This window comes from Dipodomys spectabilis, unplaced genomic scaffold (genome assembly GCF_019054845.1).
Source record: "Dipodomys spectabilis isolate Male_0828 unplaced genomic scaffold, ASM1905484v1 ptg000187l, whole genome shotgun sequence".
Lineage (NCBI taxonomy): Eukaryota > Metazoa > Chordata > Mammalia > Rodentia > Heteromyidae > Dipodomys > Dipodomys spectabilis.
The window spans coordinates 203,099-223,169 of NW_024870864.1; the positions used below are offsets into that span (position 1 = coordinate 203,099).

Here is a 20,071-nt window from a genome sequence, read left to right on the forward strand (position 1 = left end):
GAGGGGATAGTAGGGAGAAAACAATGGAGGGGGTAACAATGTTCAAGAGGAAGTGTACTCATTACCTCACTCATGTAACTGTAACCCTCTGTATAGTAGCTTTACAATAAAAAAAAAAATAAAAAAAAAAGGGGATGAGTACACTTGCTTAGTTACAGCACACACACACAAAAGAAATTAAAGGGGATAACAATAAAGAAATCATTCCTAGACAAATGACAAGAAACACAAGAAAGAAACAGGAACAAAATAACAGATTAACGTGTATGGGGAAAATCCAAAAGAATATTAAATATGCATAATAACAAAAATAAGTCTGAAGTGCAGTCAAGTAGTAGAGCACTTGCTAGCATATGCAAGATCCTAGGTCCAATCCAAGGACAGACAGACAGATGGAAAGAAGGAAGAAAGGAAGAAAGGAGGGAGGGACGGAGGGAGGACTGAAAACTCTAGAGTTCTAGAAAAGCAAAACAGAAATGGCACCTTAGTAAATACAACAGAATATTTTCTTCTTTTTTTAATTTTATTTTATCTTTTGACTGGCACTGAAGCTTTGACTTGCTTATTACTGGCTAGCTCTCCACCATTTGAGCCATGAATTCCAGGCTGACTTTTTGCTGGTTATTAGGAGACCGACTCTGTCAGACTCAATATGCAAAAAAACCTTATATCCTTAAGATTCACTCACTCTTCCCCTCTATGGATGTCAGTGTTGCATTTATATGCATTAAAATTTATACCACTTTTTTAGTTATCAATAGTTATATATTTCCATATGTATCATCAATTATCAGGTTAGATTTAATAAAATGACTAACTGATATACTAGACATAAGAAAGCCACTTTGAAAATAAGAGGAGATGGGCTGGGAATGTGGCTTAGTGATAGAGTTGAAGCCCTAGGCTGTATTCCTCAGTACCACATAAACAGAAAAAGCTGGAAATTGCGCTACGGCTTAAGTGGTACAGTGCTAGCTTTGAGCAAAAGACGCTCAAGGACAGTGCCCAGGCCCTGGGTTCAGGCACCAGGACAGGCAAAAAAAAAAGAAAAGAAAAGAAAAAAGAAAGAAAGAAAGAAAATAAGAGTAGAGTCAGGACTAGTGGATCATGTCTATAAAACTAGCTACTTAGAAGACTGAGATATGAGAATCTGCATTCAAATCCAGCCCACTCAGACAAATCTTTGAGATTCTTATCTCCAATTAACCAGCAATAAGCAGGGAATAGCAGGGCACAGGTGGCTCATGCCTGTAATCCTAGCTACTCAGTAGACAGATCTGAGGATTGCAGTTCAAAGCCAAATTGGGCAGGAAAGTCCATGAGATTCTTATCTCTAATTAAGCACCCAAAAAATGTCATGGCTCAAGTGGTACAATGCCAGCTCAAGCCCCAGGACCGGCGCACACACACACACACATGCACACACACACACACACATGCGCACACACACACACATGCGCGCGCGCACACACACACACACACACAAAATGCCCCCCCCAAAAACAAAAACAAAAAAAAACCAAAATAAAACAAAGAAAAGACCCAAACCAGATATAGCCACTCAACAGAAAATTAAAATTAAATTTAATGGACTAATATAAAAAGCAAAACAATATCCAACCACTAGAAACCTATTTTAAATATATAATATAACATATCAGATATAGAGAGTAATTAAAAAATAAAAATAAAGGAATGTGGGAGGCAATGGCACTGTTCAAAAGGAAATGTACTCATTACTTTAGTTATGTAACTGTAACCCCTCTGTACAACACCTTTACAATAAAATCTAAAAAAGACGGAATGTGAAGAGACATACCATGGAAACACTTACCAAAAGTTCGAGTGGCTATATTAAAATCAGACAAAATAGACTAAAAAGTCATAAATACTCCTAAAGATAAAAACAAAGTACATACTAATAAAATGTTTGGTCCCCAAAGAAGAGATAATAATCTTAAATATATATTCACCTAGCAATAAATCCTCAAAACATATAAAACAAAAACTAATGAAACTGAAACAAATTCATAATTGTAGTTGGAGACTTCAGTTTTTCAATGCAGGAATGAACAAAACAAGTCAAAGAGAAAACCATCAAGGTTCTAAAAGACTCAAACATTATCAACCATGTAGACCTAATTGACAGAGAACACGGTTGAACTATCTATCACAGGATGGGCCTTGTTTCCAGTGCAAGTGGAATATTCACTAAGAGCCATGACACAAACTATAATGATTTTTTTTTTTGGGGGGGGGCCCGGTCGTGGGGCCTGAACTCTGGGCCTGGGCGCTGTCCCTCAGCTCTTCAGCTCAAGACTAGCACTCTACCACTTGAGCCACAGTGCCACTTTCCGCTTTTTTTTTCTTCTGCTTATGTGGTGCTGAGGAATCGAACCCAGGACCTCATGCATGCAAGGCAAGCACTACCACTGAGCCACCTTCCCAGCCCACTATAATGATTTTTTAAAATGAAATAATATAAAGTATGTCTGTATGTCTATAGTGAAATTACTCAGAAACCCCAAAATATCAGATCATTAAGCAAAAAAAAAAATGAAGCCCTTAGCGATGAGACCATTTAATTTTTTTTTTGGATGGGGTCCAGTCATGGGGCCTGAACTCTGGGCCTGGGCGCTGTCCCTCAGCTCTTCAGCTCAAGGCTAGTGCTCTACCACTTGAGCCACAGCACCACTTCCAGCTTTTTTCTTTTTGCTTATGTGGTGCTGAGGAATGGAACCCAGGGCCTCATGCATGTAAGGCAAGCGCTCTACCACTGAGCCACCTTCCCAGCCCCTGAGACCATATAATTTTTGTTGTTGTTATTGTTGTTGATTGTGGGGCTTAAACTCAGGGCATGAGTGCTATTCCTGAGCTTCTGTGCTCAAGGCTAGCCACTTTGAACCACAGCTCTACTTCTAGTTTCTTGGTGGTTAATTGGAAATAAGAATCTCACAAACTTTCCTGCCCCGGTTGGCTTTGAACTGGGATCCTTAGTTCTTAGCTTCCTGAGTTGCTAGGATTACAGACGTGAAACAACCAGTACCCAGCTGAAAGTGGTAGAGAGCTCGCCTTGAGCTGAAGAGCGGAGAGAAAGGCCCAGAGTTCAAACCCCATGCGTGACAAAAGAAAATTTAAAAGAAAAAAGAAATAAGAAAAAGAACAAATTAAATCTCCCCGAAGAGCATAAGAAAATATCAAAGATCATAAAAAGCAACGAAACTGGAAACAAGAGAAAAAAAAAAAAGATAAGAGAAAATCAATAAAGCCAAAAATCTGGTTTTAAAATAAATATTTAAAGTCAGGTTTTGGTGGCTCATACCTATAATCTTAGCTATGTAAGAGGCTGAGACCTAGAAGATCATGGTCTGAAGCCAGCTTGAGCAGAAAATCTGCAAGACTCTAGTTCCAATTAATCAGAAAAATGTCAGACTGGAGGTGTGGCTCAACTGGTAGAATGCCAACCATGAGCAAGAAAGTCAAGCAAGCTGGGCACCTGGCTCACACTTATAATCTTAGCTACTCAGCAGGCTAAGATGTGAAGATCATGGTTAGAAGCCCAGGGAGGAAAGTCCAAGAGACTCATCTCCATGTAATTACCAAAAAGCCAGAAATGGAGCTGTGACTCAAGTGGTAGAGTGCTAGCCTTGAACACAAAGCTGAGGGATAGTACCCAGGCCCTGAATTTAAGCTCTAGAACTGGCACAAAAAGAGAGAGAGAGGGCTGGGAAGGTGGCTCAGTGGTAGAGCGCTTGCCTTGCATGCATGAGGCCTTGGGTTCGATTCCTCAGCACCACATAAGCAAAAAGAAACAAAGCCAGAAGTGGCCCTGTGGCTCAAGTGGTAGAGCGCTAGCCTTGAGCTGAAGAGCTGAGGGACAGTGCCCAGGCCCAGAGTTCAGGCCCTGCGACTGGACCCAAAAAAAAAAAAAAAGAGAGAGAGACAGACAGACAGAGACAGAGAGACAGACAAACAGAGACAGAGACAGACACAGAGAGACAGAGACAGAGACAGAGAAAAGTCAAGCAAGAACATTAGGCCTTATGTTAAACCCCTCATTCCAACACCAAAAATAAATAAATAGCTGGGTGCTGGTGGCTCATGCCTGTAATTCTAGCTACTCGAGAGCTGAGATCTGAGGATCAAGGTTAAAAGCCATCCTGTCCAAGAATCTCTTATTTCCAATTAATCAGTAAAAAGTGGAGCTGTAGCTTAAGTGATACAGTACTAGCCTTGAGCAAAACAGCTCAAGGACAATGCTCAGACCCTGAATTCAAGCCCTAGTACCAACACAAAAATAAATTAATTAATTAATAATTGCCGGGTGCCAGTGGCTCATACCTGTAATCCTAGCTACTCAGGAGGCTGAGGTCTGAGGATCAGGATTTGAAGGCAGCTGGGGCAGGAAAATCCATGAGATTTTTTTTTTTTTTTTTTTGGGGGGGGTCCATTCGTGGGGCCTGAACTCTGGGCTTGGGCACTGTCCCTCAGCTCTTCAGCTCAAGGCTAGCGCTCTACCACTTGAGCCACAGCGCCACTTCTGGCTTTTTTCTTTTTGCTTATGTGGTGCTAAGAAATCGAACCCAGGGCCTCAGGCATGCAAGGCAAGTGCTCTACCACTGAGCCACCTTTCCAGCCCAATCCATGAGATTTTTATCTCCGTTTAATGATCAAAAAGCTGGAAGCAGAAGCATGGCTAGCCCTGAGCACAAAAGCTCTGGGACAGTACCTGGGCCTTAAGTTCAAGCCCCAGGACTGCCACCAAAACAAATTACTAATAACGCTAGTCTATCTACTCAAATAAAATAGAGAAGAAATATAAATTATCAATAACTGACAAGAAGTGACATCATTATAGATCCTTCTAGATATTACATTGAGAATAACAAAATATTCCAAATACTTTTGCCCATAAATTAGACAACATAAGTGGAACAATTCCTTGAAAGTCATAAACTTTAAGAAGCCAAAAGAAAGGTTACAAGTAAGTTTACCTTATGATATGTTTGATTTGTAGCAAGATACTATTTTCCAAGGTAATGTTCAAAGCACTTGTGAGGTACTGATTGAACTCCTCGAAGAACATTTCATTCCCTTCTTCATACTTCCCATAGTTCTTTGAGTACTCTTTTTGAATGCAGTGATTGGTCAAGTGGCAGGTCTTGTCTTGGAAATTATCAACATGATATGGTTCTGAAGCCGTCCGAAGCACACCTTCTCTATAGAGGTAGATATTATACTGATGGTCTACCAACACCCAGCTTCTGTAATTTAACAAACACACTGGTTTATAATATAGTATAGGGTGTGTGTGTGTGTGTGTGTGTGTTATACCAATCCTCACAGGCTGAGTTTTTGGGGGGACTAGGGAGAATAGAGGAAGGAGGTAATTTTTTTTTTTTGGGGGGGGAGGTCGGTCATGGGGCTTGAACTCTGGGCCTGAGCACTGTCCCTCAGCTCTTCAGCTCAAGGCTAGTGTTCTACCACTTGAGCTACAGCGCCACTTCCGGTTTTCTGGTGGTTTATTGGAGATCAGAGTCTCATGGACTTTCCTGCCTGGGCTGGCTTTGAACTGTGATCCTCAGGTCTCAGCCTCCTGAGTAGCTAGGATTACAGGTGTGAGCCACTGGCGCCTGGCTCAGGAGGTAATTTTAAAGTTATATACGGTCAGGTAAAAGTGGGTTTTCACCACACGGAGGTGAAAACCATACATAATAATAAGACCTGAACCCATTAAAATAAATATAGCATTTTGAAGAAACTTGATATGGTTTTGAGGTTAACTTACAGTGCCTCCATTGGTCATGTTTGCTTTTCAGGATCTTAAGAGGAAAAATGTATACCCTGAATCTTATCTGACATAGGACTGATATTTAAGAAGCAAAATGTCTTTATGAGAGCATCAAGGAGAGCATCTTGATGAGGAGGTGACAGCAATGCCCAAGGCAAGCTGAGTAGAGAGTACTTTGCTTCGGAAAGCATCACATAACCCAGTCTAGCATGGTTGCTCACATTTGTAATCTCAGCTACTCAGCAGGTGGTAATCAGAAAGATTGTAGGTTTTTGCCCTGTGTGTGTGTGTGTGTGTGTGTGTGTCTTTTTGTGCGAGTATCAGTCCTGGGCTTTGAACTTAGGGTCTGGGCACTGTCTTTGAGCTTTTTTGCTCAAGGCTAGTACTCTACCACCTAAGCCACAACTCCACTTTCAGTTTTTTGGTAGTTATTTGGAGATAAGATTCTAACAGCTTTTCTTCAAGCTGGCTTCAAACCACAGTTTTTGTATCTAGTCTCTTGAGTGCTTGGCAGAAGAATGTGATTTGAGGACAGTCCAGACAGAAAGTTAGCAAGATCTCATCTCAACCATTATGTGGGACATAGTGGTTTCATGCCTGTGATCCCAATCATATGGGAGGTCAGAGGATGGCAGCCTGAGGCCTGCCTGGGCAAAAACGTAGAAGACCTTCTCACAAAAGAATGTATTAAGAAGAGCCAGGTGCAGGTGGCTCACACCTGTATCCTAGCTACTCAGGAGGCTGAGATCTGAGAATTGTGGTTCGAAGCCAGCCTGGGCAGGAAAGGCCCTTCAATTAATCACCAAAAACTCACAAGTGGAGCTGTGGCTAGCCTTGAGAAATAAAAGCTCAGGAATAGCATCCAGGCCCTGAATTTAGGCCCCAGGACCTGTACACGTACACATAAATATTATAAAAGAAAATTCATAATCTTGGTTACATCTTCTAGAGAGAAGAGAGGAAACACTGAAATGGAAACAGAAAATAAGGTGCAGGAACTCAGGTCTGCTCAGCTGTCCTCAGATGTGGTAACATCTTAAACACAGGCAGCCAGATCCTCACATCTGGGTCCTCTGCTGGCCACGTACCCTGAGCATTGTTTTCAGATGAATAAAAGCTCAGCACAGGGCACTGAAGGATTACCGAATATCAAACTTGCGGTGACCCGGCTCGAGGAGCAGAGGACGCTCAAGGTATTTCTGGATCACATGCACTTGGCCCTGGTTGTCTATGAAATCCAGAAGTTCTGACGCCTCCGAGGAGATGAGGATGCCTTCACCTAACAGAGCAAAAGCAAAACAGAAACTAGTCCAGTTCTTCCCACCAGGAAAATCCCTCTGCAATGCCAGAAAGGAAAGGGAGAGCAGAAGAAACCCAAGAAGGCTTTCAGTGGCCTGTACACTCCCATCTTCCTCCCTCCTGGCTCCACATGGAGCTTCTGGGGCTATTAAAGGCTCTCCTCCACAGAAGATTCTTGATGCTATCTGGACAGGCCCTATCCATGAAATTTCAGCTTTATAGATATTTAAAAAAATCTAAGTACTGTTAAAATGTTACTCTATTATTGGGCACTAGCTACAATAAAGATTATACACAGCCTAACACTCAGTCTTGTAGAAATCATCTGGAGGTTAGAATATAACTACAAATACAAATATAAATACAATATATGTAATATAATATACATACAATATGTAAATATACATACAATATATGTAATATAATATAAAATATTATAATATATAATATAAAATATAAATACAAATATACAAGTATGCTCCCTGAAGCATTGCAATAAACTCTCTCTCTCTCTCTCTCTCTCTCTCTCTCTCTCTCTCTCTCTCTCTGTATGTATGTATGTATGTATTGGGCTGGGAAGGTGGCTCAGTGGTAGAGCGCTTGCCTTGCATGCATGAGGCCCTGGGTTCGATTCCTCAGCACCACATAAGCAAAAAGAAAAAAGCCGGAAGTGGCGCTGTGGCTCAAGTGGTAGAATGCTAGCCTTGAGCTGAAGAGCTGAGGGACAGCGCCCAGGCCCAGAGTTCAGGCCCCACGACCGGACCCCCCCCCCCAAAAAAAAAAAAAAGAAAAGAAAAGAAAAACTCAGTACATTCAAAACATCCATTAATACTAAATAATGGAAGCTGGATAGTGGTGGCTCATGCCTGTAATCCTAGCTATTCAGGAGGCTGAATTCTGAGGATCATCGTTCAAAGCTAGCCTGGAAAATCCAGTGGGACTCTTTTTTTGGCAGTCATAGTGCTTGAACTATGGGCCTGGGCGCTGTCCCTCAGCTCTTCAGCTCAAGGCTAGTGCTCTACCACTTGAGCCACAGCGCCACTTCCAGTTTTCTGAGTGGTTTATTGAAGAGTTTCACGGACTTTCCTGCCGGGGCTGACTTTGAACAGTGATCCTCAGATCTCAGCCTCCTGAGTAGCTAGGATTACAGGCGCGAGCCACCAGTGCCCGGCTCAGTAAGACTCCCCTCTCTACCTGACCACCAGAAAACGTAAGTGGCACTGTGACTCAAAGTGGTAGAGTGCTAGCCTTGAGTCCAAAAGCTCAGGGACAGGGCTCTGAGTTCCCTGCCCCATGATAAACAAAAAGAGAGAAAGAGTAAAAGAAGAAGGAAAGAAAGAAAAAAAGTAAGTAAGGAAGAATATCACATCCTTGTTAAATAAGTTGAGATAGAACTTACAAGTAGTATTCTATGAGCCAACTGACCGGTTGCTTTGATCAGTTATCTTTTTTTTTTTTTTTTTTTGGTCTGGTCGTGGGGCCTGAACTCTGGGTCTGGGTGTTGTCCCTCAGCTCTAGCTCTAGCTCAAGGCTAGCGCTCTACCACTTGAGCACAGCGCCACTTCCGGCTTTTTTCTTTTTGCTTATGTGGTGCTGAGGAATCGAACCCAGGGCCTCAGGCATGCAAAGCAAGTGCTCTACCACTGAGCCACCTTCCCAGCCCCTGATCATTTATCTTTAAATAACTATACAGATTGTGTTCAGTTTGGGGCATTTACAAATAAATCTGCAGCTGAGTGCTGGTAGCTCATGCTTGTAATCCTAGCTACTCAGGAAGCTGAGATCCAGAGGATCATGGTTTGATGTTAGCCGAGGCAGAAAAGTTTGTAAGAGTCCATCTCCAATCAACCAACAAAAAAACTGGGTAGAGGCCAGGTGCCGATGGCTCATGCCTGTAATCCTAGCTACTCAGGAGACTGAGATCTGGGGAATGCAGTTCGAAGCCAGCCCAGGGAGAAAAGTCCCTCTGTGACTCTTAACTCCAATAAAACTACTCAAAAAAGCTGGAAGTGGTGCTGTACCTCAGGTGGTAGAGTGCTAGCCTTGAGCACAAAGAGGCTCAGGTCTTGAGTTCAAGCTCCAGGACTGGCACACCAAAAAAAATGTAGGCTGGAGGTATAGGTTTAGTAGGGTGCCAACCCTACATGAGCAAAAAAGCCAAAGGTGAGGCCCCAAGTTCAAGCCCAGGTAGTGGTGTAAAACAAAAACAAAAAACAAAGAACTTTCAAAGAATATCCAGGCACTTGTGGCTCATGCCTATAATCACAGTTACTCAGGAGGCTGAAATCTGAGGATTGTCTCAAAGCCAGCCCAGGCAGAGAAATCCATAAGACTCTTATCTCTAATTCACCATTCAAAAACCAGAAGTGTTGCTGTGGCTCAAAGTACTAGAGTACTAGCCTTGAGCAAAAGCTCAGGGACAAGCCTGGCGCTGGTGGCTCATGCCTGTAATCCTAGCTACTCTAGAGGCTGAGATGTGAGGATTTCGGTTCAAAGCCAGCCAAGATAGGAAAGTCTGTGAGACTTTTATCTCTGATAAACCACTAGAAAACGGGAAGTGGTGCTGTGCTCAAGTAGTAGAGTGCTCGCCTTGGGCTGAAGAGCTGAGGGACAGTGCCAAGGCCCTGTTCAATTCCCACAAATGACCAAAAAAAAGAAAAAAGCTCAGGGACAGCACCTAGGCCCTGAGTTCAAACCTCACAACTGGCCAAAAAAAAAAAAAAAAAAAAAAAAATCATATACTCATTTTCTTTTTTTTTTTTGGGTCCGGACGTGGGGCCTGAACTCTGGGCCTGGGCACTGTCCCTCAGCTCTTCAGCTCAAGGCTAACACTCTACCACTTGAGCCACAGCACCACTTTGGGCTTTTTTTCTTTTTGCTTATGTGGTGCTGAGGAATCGAACCCAGGGCCTCAGAGGCATGCAAGGCAAACACTCTACCACTGAGCCATATTCCCAGCCCCTCATTTTCATATAAATGAGTCTTGTGGCTTTTTCTGCTCAGGATTAGAAAGCTAGGTGTGTGCTACTGAGCCTGGTTATGAGTTGAGAAATGGTATCATAAACTATCTGCCCCTGGGCTGGACTCAAACTGTGACACTGTCATTTTCAGGCTCACAAGTAACTAGGTTTACAGATTTGAGCCACCAGTACCCAGCTAGACCTGGTTGTTTCTGAGACAGAATCTGAGTTTTTGGCCTGAGCCAGCTTGGACCACATCTTCCTATTTATACTTCCTGCCATAAGAGGATGACAGGCATATGGTGCCATACCCAGCTTTTTTGTTGAGACAGGGATCTATGAGATCATGAACTTGTTTGCCTAGACTTGACAAGAACAGAGATCCTCCCAATCTCAGGCTTCTGCATTCTTGGGATGACCGAGTTCTTGGGATGATGGACGTGTGTATGTGTGTGTGTGTGTGTGTGTCTCACTGTGACAAACTGTTTAGATAGGGTCTCACAACTTTTTGCCAGAGCTGTCCTTGGACTTTAATCCTCCAGATTTCCTCCGAAGTATCTAGGATTGCAGGTGTGAGCCACTGCTGCAAGCCTTCAACCTTGTTTTTCAAGATCATTTAAGGTATTAAAGGGGCTGTGATTTTCTATGTAGAAGCTCCATGAAAACCTTGCTGAGGTCTTAATTAGAAGTACATTAAACCTGTGGACCAGTTTTGGGTGAACTGACATCTTTACTGTTTATGGAGTTCTCTAAGGCTCTCTGACCTCTTCTATACTCATTTTGTAATCTTCAGCAAATGTACATATTTTGTGGTTTCCACTTAAGATCTCATTGTCACAGAGGTAAAGTGTAAGTGGTACTGTGTTATGATTGTTGTCATTGTTAGTCATTGTTAGTCTACAGATAGGGAAACTGTGTGTGTGTGTTTGTGTGTTAGCGTGTGCTGATTCTGGAGCTTGAACTCAGAGCTTAGGCAATATTTCTTAGCCTTTTCATTTAAGACACTGTCTTTTTTTTTTGGTCAGTCGTGGGGCTTGAACTCTAGCCGTGGGAGCTGTCCCTGTGCTCTTCAGCTCAAGGTGAGCGCTCTACCACTTGAGCCACACTACCATTCCGGCCTTTTCATTTAAGGCTAGTGCTTAACTATTTAAGCCACAGCTCCATTTTCAGCTTTTTGCTGGTTAATTGGAGATAAGAGTCTCATGCCTTGATTTGGGCTGGTTTTGAATCAGTTCTCAGCCTCCCAACTAGCTATGTTAGAGGTGTGAGTCACGGTCACCCAGCAGCAATTAATTTTTTCTCTGTTGGTCTTATATTATGCAACAGGGTTGAATGCCCAGGTTGGTGCTAGTACTCTGCCACCTCTGATTTGGATTTATAGCTTATCTCTACTGGTCTCATACTTTCAGCATAAATGAACTGATATTGTTTCTTTTTCTGAGATGTACTTTTTAAAAATTAAATATTTTTATTGTAAAGATACTATACAGAGGGGCTACAGTTACATGAGTAAGGTAATGACTACATTTCCTATTGAGTATTGTTACCCCCTCCTTTTTTGTCCCCCTATACTTAGTTTCTTAACTCAACAATCCTTCTTTCCTTAAAGTCAACCTCTTCTCCATGACTCCACTTCTGCATGGAGGGAGGGGGTTCCACCAATTAGGCTTTCAATAAAGAAACTGCAAATCAACTACCTCTTCTCTTTTCCTATTCTATTTTGTCCTCCTCAGAAACCACATTCAGATCTTAAGATTCCTCTTTATGTCTACTTGCTACTTCTTAAGACTTTACTCTCCCCTCTTCTGTATGATCCCAAATATGACTTCTAGAACAATTATCCTGAACAACTACTCTCCTGCTGACATCCTACAACTGTTCCTTGTTCAACACCATCTGACCTCATTCTCTACCATGAGCACCAACCTTATTTTCCTTATATTTCCTGTGTGAACTCTTACTGAAAATTAATATACTTAGTGCTAGTCATTGGGGGAAAAAATGGGGAAAAGGCAGAGATAGACACATTTTTATAACTTTTAAAAAAATGTACCAGGCTGGGAAGGTGGCTCAGTGGTAGAGTGTTTGCCTAGCATGCATGAGGCCCTGGGTTCAATTCCCCAGCACCACATAAACAGAAAAAGCCAGAAGTGGTGCTGTGGTTCAAGTGGTAGAGCACAAGCCTTGAGCTAAAGAGCTGAGGGATAGTGCCCAGGCCCAGAGTTCAAGCCCCACGACCAAAAAAAAGTACCATTTTTAAGGTGTGCCATAGTGTGAAATGGAAAAGTTAACCACAATTTTATTTCCTCATGTTAAGTATTTTAATTTTTTTTTCATGTGACCTTTCTTTATACAGAAGAAAAGCCTGGTTCAATTATAGTGAACCTGTAAGATATTCACATATTCATATTCACTTCATAATTTTGAAAATATCCCATCCTGTGGGAGTAAAAAAAACCCAATCACACATTTATTTACTAATGGCTAGATAGTGGGATTGTTTCTAAATCTTAATTTTACAGACAACTTAATAGCAGATGTCTTTGCTGTAGACCCTTTTATTTCTTTTTAAATATCTCCTTGGGAGCTGGGTGCTAGTGGCTCATGCCTGTAATTCTAACTACTCAGGAGGATCATAGTTCAAAGCTAGCCCACTAGGCAGAGAAAGTTCCTTAGACTTTTATCTCCAATTAACCACCACAAGCCAGGAATAAAGCTGTGGCTCAAGTGGTAGAGCACTACCCATGAGAAAAAAAGGTAAAGGACAGTCCTTGGACCCTGAGTTCAAGCCACAGTATCAACATAAAAAAATGGATAGTATATAAATATTTCCTTGAGTGCATTTTCAGTGTGCGATCAGGAGTCCTTTATGGCCCCTAGTCTGTCATCCCATCATCACTACCCAGAGAAGTTAGCCACAAACCTTCAGCAAAATCATCACTCTTTGTTTTCTTATCCTATAGCTGTAAATGATACATAAAATTCATATTTACTTAGTCATTTTTGAATACTTGGTATAGCTTGTTTCCATGGATTTTTTTTTTGTGGGGGGGGAGGAAAAGGTTTATAGGGCTTGAACTCTGGGCCTGGGCACTGTCCCTCAGCTCTTCAGCTCAAGGCTAGCGCTCTACCACTTGAGCAACAGCGCCACTTCAGGTTTTCTGAGTGGTTTCTTGGAGATAAGAGTCTCATGGCCTTTCCTGCCCAGGCTGGCTTTGACTGCAACCCTCAACCTCAGCTTCCTGAGTAGCTAGGATTACAGGCGTGAGCCACTGGCACCTGGCTTTTCCATGGATTTTTAACTATATATCTTCTATCACTTACTAAACAGAAAAATTGCAAAGGATCTTTTGAGGGGTCTTTAAGAAGGTTATTATTTACCCGCTTTTGCTTCCCACTTCAGCTTTTCTGGAAATAGGTGCATCATTAGCCCTTCTTGCTGTCAAAACTGTAGGTCCCTGGGGGCATAAGATCATGTCTGTCTCTTTTATTCTTTTATCTCCCAGTATCCATCCATTCTTTCACTGTGTCCATACACCAAGTCTCTGCTGGTTGCCAACTGCTATCCTGGCATGGGAAGTAGTGCTAGGCACAGAGGTGACACGGTGTCACTGTGCTGGAACAGCATCTCTAAGTACCGAGTTGTATGTAACCTCTGGCAAATGGTCCAGAGCAGGAGATAGGAAGCAATACTGCAGGGGAGAAGAAGGTGGTCGCAGATCAGAGACAGAAGTGGTAAAGGTGGACAGTGGTATGACAGTGAGTATAGTCTGAAGACTGAGCCAGCTATACTAAGCACATAGAAGGAATGAATAAACATTGTTTAACTAGAGAAAAAGTAGTTCATTGGTTTCATTTTGTAGTCCCCAAATATGTAAATATATATTATATACCACTTATTTCCTCAAGTGTGTGTGGGGGGGGAGGGGGATGTGTGTGTTGGGACTAGGGCTTGAACACAGGGCCTCATGCTCCCTCTTAGCTTTTTTTCCCCCTTTTTTCGGTGCAGTCTGGGACCTGTCCCTGAGCTTTTGTGCTCAAAGCTAGAGCTCTACCACTTGAGCTACAGTTCTACTTATGGCTTTTTTGGTGATTAATTAGAGATAAGAATTTCAGGGCTTTCCGGGGCTGGGAAGGTGGCTCAGTGGTAGAGCGCTTGCCTTGCATGCATGAGGCCCTGGGTTCGATTCCTCAGCACCACATAAGCAAAAAAGAAAAAAAGCCGGAAGTGGCACTGTGGCTCAAGTGGTAGAGCACTAGCCTTGAGCTGAAGAGCTGAGGGACAGCGACAGCGCCCAGGCCCAGAGTTCAGGCCCCACAACCGGACCCAAAAAAAAAAAAAGAATTTCAGGGCTTTGAACCATAATTCTTAGATCTCAGCCTCCTGGGCAGCTAGGATTATAGGCATGGGCAACCAATGGCTAGCTCCCTTAGCATTTTTGCTCAAAGCTGGTGATGTACCACTTGAGCCACATTTCCACTTCCTTTTCTCAACTCTTACAGCAAAAATTCAGTTCAACATTTTATTTTCTCTTTACTGAACCCTACCACTTAGTGTCCTCTGTCTTGCCTTGTGAGTGTCCAGAGACTGTGCGAGGGTCCTTAGAGAGTCCCACCTGGCTCCAAGTTCAAACCTACAGAAGGAACCTGGAATACTGTGGATGTCTATTTCCTCCTCCAATTCCTCCATGTATCATCAGAACCAGAGGCCTTAACTTGAGAAGAAATTGCAAGGGGGAAAGAAAAATAGGTGAAGTACCTGGCTTGTGGCAAGAGTCCCATTCTTCCACTTGTAGAAGATTCCTGGTAATGCCAAGATAGTTGGTAGAAAAAAAGTGTGTCTACTTGACCAAGGACAGAAATGAGAAATAATGGCCAGGTGGTCTTCCAAGTAAATAAAAAGAGAAGCAAGTTCAAAGTGGAATGGTTGTAAAAGAAGACCGTATGAGGGTAGGAGGAGAAACTGTTCATGTGCTTATTATACTGAGAGGTGCCTTTATTTAAGCCTGAGTTGTTCTTATAAACTTCATGTCATTCATGCATTCATTCACACACATTTATTGAGTGCCTGGGAGGAGCATATGGACACAAGATAGACAGTCTGTGTTTACATGGAATTTTGAACACGATGAGGAGATGGACACATATGCAATATAGTCCTGGGAAGTAGTTAGTGCCAGAAGTAAAAAAGGAAGCAACAGCTGTACATGCGATTTTAGACTAGAAATGTCTTTCTGACATAGCAAGCTTCGAGTTGAAATAGAAACAATTCTATGTAAGCACATTCCAGACACACTGACAATTTTAGAGTATATGAGGGACCCAAGGCAGACTTTGTGTCTACAGAACAGTAAGCAAGGACAAGAATAGAAAGAGATAAGATCAGAAATATGAAGAAATGTCCAGTAGTAGGCTACCATCAGGAAGCTAAAGTTATTCTAACTACATTAAGAGCCAGCTGGTAAGTCTTAAGCAGGAAGAAACATGATCAGATTTATGTTTCTGAAACACCACTGTCTGGGTGGAGGAGAGCTGGCTGAGAATTGGCACTGCAGTCACAGAACAAAGAGAATGATGGTTTTGATTTTTGAGTGTGAGCAGTGGAAATATGAAGAAAAGTCTATTTCAGAGTATGTTTTAAAGGTAGCACCAGCAAGACAGTAGTGAATAAGGAAAAGAGCTGTCAAAGAGGAATTATTCAGAGACTGAAGGAATAGTAGAATCACAAGCTAAGTAGGAATAGTGAAAGTGGAAAGGTTGGGGCAAGCAAAATTGGAAAGGAAATGAAGAGCTCTGATCAGATACATTAATTTTGAAATATCTTTTAGATATAGCAAAGGTCCTCTTGGATCTAGAGCTTCAAGGGAAGGTCTAGGTTAAAAAGAAACCATCAGGGTGCTACAGATGCTATTCACAACTAGCTGTGATTTCTACCTCCAGTGATTCAGTTAGAATCAGTCATCTAAATACAGAATTGAATTCTAATGTGCCAAAGAACAAAGCTTGACAAAACTCACAGGGACAAAGAGAAGAGTTTGGCAATGCTACTCACCTTTGGCTCCAGCTGATGACTTTGCAATCCAAACACTGCCTTCTCCATCTTCTTTCTTTCTGTTATAAGAAGCCAGGAAAAATTCTCTTTCATCTGTCCTTGAGTTATTGATGGGTGGCTGGATCCCATTCTGTGCTGAAGCAACTGGGGTCTTAACATTCGTTGGATAAATCACATAGGATTCAGGGAACCATGCGCATGACTCGGAGAGTTCTGGGCTTGTCTTGATTAGCCTGTAGATAAAAAAAAAAAAAAAAAAGTCAGTCTATTTCTTACTATGCTCTGAAACTCTATTCAGAAAGGCTACTGCTTTCCTCAAAAGCTTTTCAAAGAGGCCTGTTCTCTTCCTTACTCTTCTACTTGTTCTTGGTCTCCCTTAGGTACAATGCTGAAGAAATACCTGTTACTTCAAAAGACTTAATGATGAAAACTTTGGCTCTTTTAAAATATACCTCTGTAGAAACTCAGTTTAATTTTGAGCCAATACCTTTTCAACAAAATAGATTGTTGAAAACAATATACATGAACCAGATTCATATTAAAAAATGAAGTGAGGCTTGGCAACAGTGGCTCATGCCTGTAATCCTAACTATTTAGGAAGTTGAAGTCTGAGAGGGTTGTGGTTCAAAGCCAGCCCAGGCAGGAAAGTCTGGGAGACTCTTATCTCCAATTAGCCAGCAAAAAAAACTGGAAGTAGAGCTGTGGCCCAAGTACTAGCTGTGAACAAAAAAGCTCAGGGACAGTGCTTCAGACCTGAGTTTAAGCCCCAGGACTGGCACAAAGAAGAAAGAGAGAAAGAGAGAAAGAAAGGAAGAAAAGAAGAAAGGAAGGAAGGAAGGAAGGAAGGAAAAAAGAAAGAAAGAAAGAAAGGCAGACAAGAAAGACAGACAGATAAGAAAGACAGATTTAAAAAAAGACAGATAAGACAGACAGATAAGAAAAGAAAAAGAGGTGGGGAATAGAGGAAAATGTTCAAATAACTAGAAAAGAAGTACTATCTTGGCCCATCTTTCCAGGGGAGAAAAAGCTGGTTAGGAATCTGAATTATCTAAAGACTATTTTTTTTTCCTTTTTTCTTTTGTCAGTCATGGGGTTTGAACTCAGGGTTTGGGCACTGTCCCTGAACTCTTTTGCTCAAGCCTAATACTCTAAACACTTTGAGCCACAGCTCCACTTCCAGTTTTTGCGTGGTTAATTGGAAATAAGAGTTCACAGGACTTTTCTCCTGGGCTGGCTTCCAAAAAGGCAATCTTCAGATCTCAGCTTCCTAAATTGCTAGGATTACAGGCGTGATCCACCAGTGCCTGACTAAATACCATCATTTAAGTCCATCATTTCTTGCTTTTAGCTCAGACTGGCTTCAGTGACAGAATATTGAAGAAAATTTTCTTTTTTTTTTATTGTGAAAATACTGTACAGAGGGGTTACAATTACATGGGCAAGATAATGAGTACAATGAGTACATTTCTTATCAAGCATTGTAGCCTCCCCCTTTGTTTCCCCTTCCCATCCCTTCCTATCCTCCCTCCCACACCCCCCTGAAGAAAATTTTCTAATGAAACATGCAACACCAGTGGACATGGAGAATTAGAACTCCTACTTCCAAGAGAAAATCAGGCCTTGGGCAAAGCTCTCAAACAAAAAGGCTTCCCATGGGGCTGGAAAGGTGACTCAGTGGTAGAGTGCTTTCCTTGCATGCATGAGACCTTGGGTTTGATTCCTCAGCACCACATAAACAAAAGTGGCACTGTGACTCAAGTGGTAGAGTGCTAGCCTTGAGCTGAATAGCTGAGGGACAGCGCCCAGGCCGAGTTCAGGCCCCAGGACCTCCCCCCACTACCCCTCCACCAAAAAAAAAAAAAAAAAAAAGGCTTCCCCTATGATTACTTTCCAGTCAGACTCTGGAGTTGGAGGAGGTCTGAGAATTCCAGGAAACACATGAGGATCTGGTCCCTTGTAGGTGAACACCCCAAATCACAAGGGCAGTATCAACGAGGATGCAAGCCATGAACTTACAAGTCCAAACTCTAGCCCTGCCCTTTCCCCAAGGAAGCAGAAACAGGGAGGCCTACTAAACACTAAACCCTAATCTGTTCCCCTTCTTCTAGAACAGGTATCTAGAACTTAGATGTCAATAAAGCCATTTTAAAGTTCAAGCCAACAAAATCTGAAAGGTACTTAAACTCAAGGGAACAATAAATAAATAAATTTCTAACTCACCAAATGTTCCAACTCTGTACTGCGGAATATAGTGACCACAAGTCATTGACAGCCTCTGAGCACTTAAACTGTGGCTGGTGTGAACTGACTTGGAAATTATATCTAATTTTAATTTGAATATCGATCACTATAAAAACACGTTTTTAATTAAGCACAACCTCATTAGCTCAGTAGAGTGCTATTTTACTTTATAAATGTATTGCTGTGTACATGTCAGGCAATTTCTAACCTCACACACAAACACATCAGTGTTCTATTCAGGGACAATAGATTGATTCAATTCAAAGAAACCTGCTTTTCTGAAACATTATGATGTATTTGTTTGCAAAGCATGAGTTACAGTGCTAGCAAATCCTAAGTGATCCTTAAGGTGGAATATAATTATTTTCCTAGTTAAAAAATCAGTATAGCTGGGCACAGTATAGCTCCCGCCTACAGTCCTAACTACTCAGGATGCTGAGATCTAAGGATCATGGTTCAAAGCCAGCCTAGGCAGGAAAGTCCATGAGACTCTTATCTCCAATAAACTACCAGAAAACTGGAAATGGTGCTGTGGCTCAAGAGGTAGAGCACTAGCCTTGAGCTGGAAAGCTCAAGGACAACTCCCAGAATTGAAGCCCAGAGTTCAAGCCCCATGACTGGCCAAAAAAAATCAGTATGGACAAATTTAAAAAATTTTTCTTTTTATTATCTTCAGAGAGTTGTACAGGTTCAACTTAACATGTCCGTTTATGTATATGGAACATTTTGATTGGTCATCCCTTCTATCATTCATCATTCTCCCCACCCACCACCTATACCATCCCATTATCTCCTCAAGTTTCCTAGTTCCCTTTTCCTATCTGTGCTATATTATGACTGTATTTTCCCACCATTCCTCTCTCTGAGTATGGACAGATTTTGAAATGTAAAACAAAGATACTACAGTAATAGAAAATTAGCAAATCAAACTTGCAATTCCAACCAACTATAAAATGGCTCAGATTTTTCATACAAAAACATGAAAATACAGTGAAAGACTGCAAGAAAAGATTTAAAAAGATATTTTATTAAAAGCAACCTTTAGCTAAGTGGCAACTTGCCATAGACTAAAACACTTCCTAAGAATATCAAAGACTGATTGATTCAAATGAAGTATGGTGGTGCTTGCTGTAATCCCAACACTAAGGATGCTGAGAGATGAAGATGGTGAGTTTGAGGGTAGCTTGAGCAACATAGCAAGTTCCAGGTGAGCTTTGTCACAAAACAACATTCAAAATTAGAAAAATATTAGCTTTTTTTCTTTAGTTTTAGGTAAGCTAAATATAAGAGGTGTTAATTAATGCTGATTAATATTTGGGGCATGCTTACATGGAAAAGTTGTCAAATTACAGCCTAAAAAAATCAAACTCTTGGTATGAGCATATTTTGATATTTTATAACAGTCAAAGAATTTAAACTATATGTGAAAAACTGCTTGTTATCATGTTGGACAGGACTTCAAGTAGGTTGGATTGAGGTAAATTCACTGGGATTTGAACAGTGTTTCCTTAACTACATCCTACTATCGGACACATATTGGAAACATTTGTTTCCTCTGTTTTTTGAAGCTAAATACATAGTGTCCTGGGTAGAATTGTTGAAATGGTTCAGAGCATCCTTGAAGATGCTACAATTATTCACCAGTTCATGAAACTGTTGAAAGAAACAGAAGACAATGAATTTAATGGCACTATATTCTTTGTCAATACGCACTGACGAGAGATGAAA

General features: G+C 41.6%; 1 protein-coding gene across 3 annotated transcripts in view; it reads right to left on the minus strand.

Annotated features, from left to right (window-relative positions):
- Ttl (tubulin tyrosine ligase) overlaps positions 1-20,071 on the minus strand; it is a 47,744-nt gene that overhangs the window by 19,743 nt on the left and 7,930 nt on the right. For all 3 annotated transcript variants that reach the window (XR_006149928.1, XM_042695545.1, XM_042695544.1), the window contains exons 3-5: positions 16,103-16,335; positions 6,935-7,070; positions 4,995-5,264 (exon numbers count right to left, since the gene is read on the minus strand). Coding sequence is in view for 2 of the 3 variants with exons in the window: in XM_042695545.1 (XP_042551479.1) it covers positions 4,995-5,264; positions 6,935-7,070; positions 16,103-16,335 (639 nt within the window). In the remaining variant the exon portion in view is untranslated. The remainder of the gene's footprint in view (positions 1-4,994; positions 5,265-6,934; positions 7,071-16,102; positions 16,336-20,071) is intronic.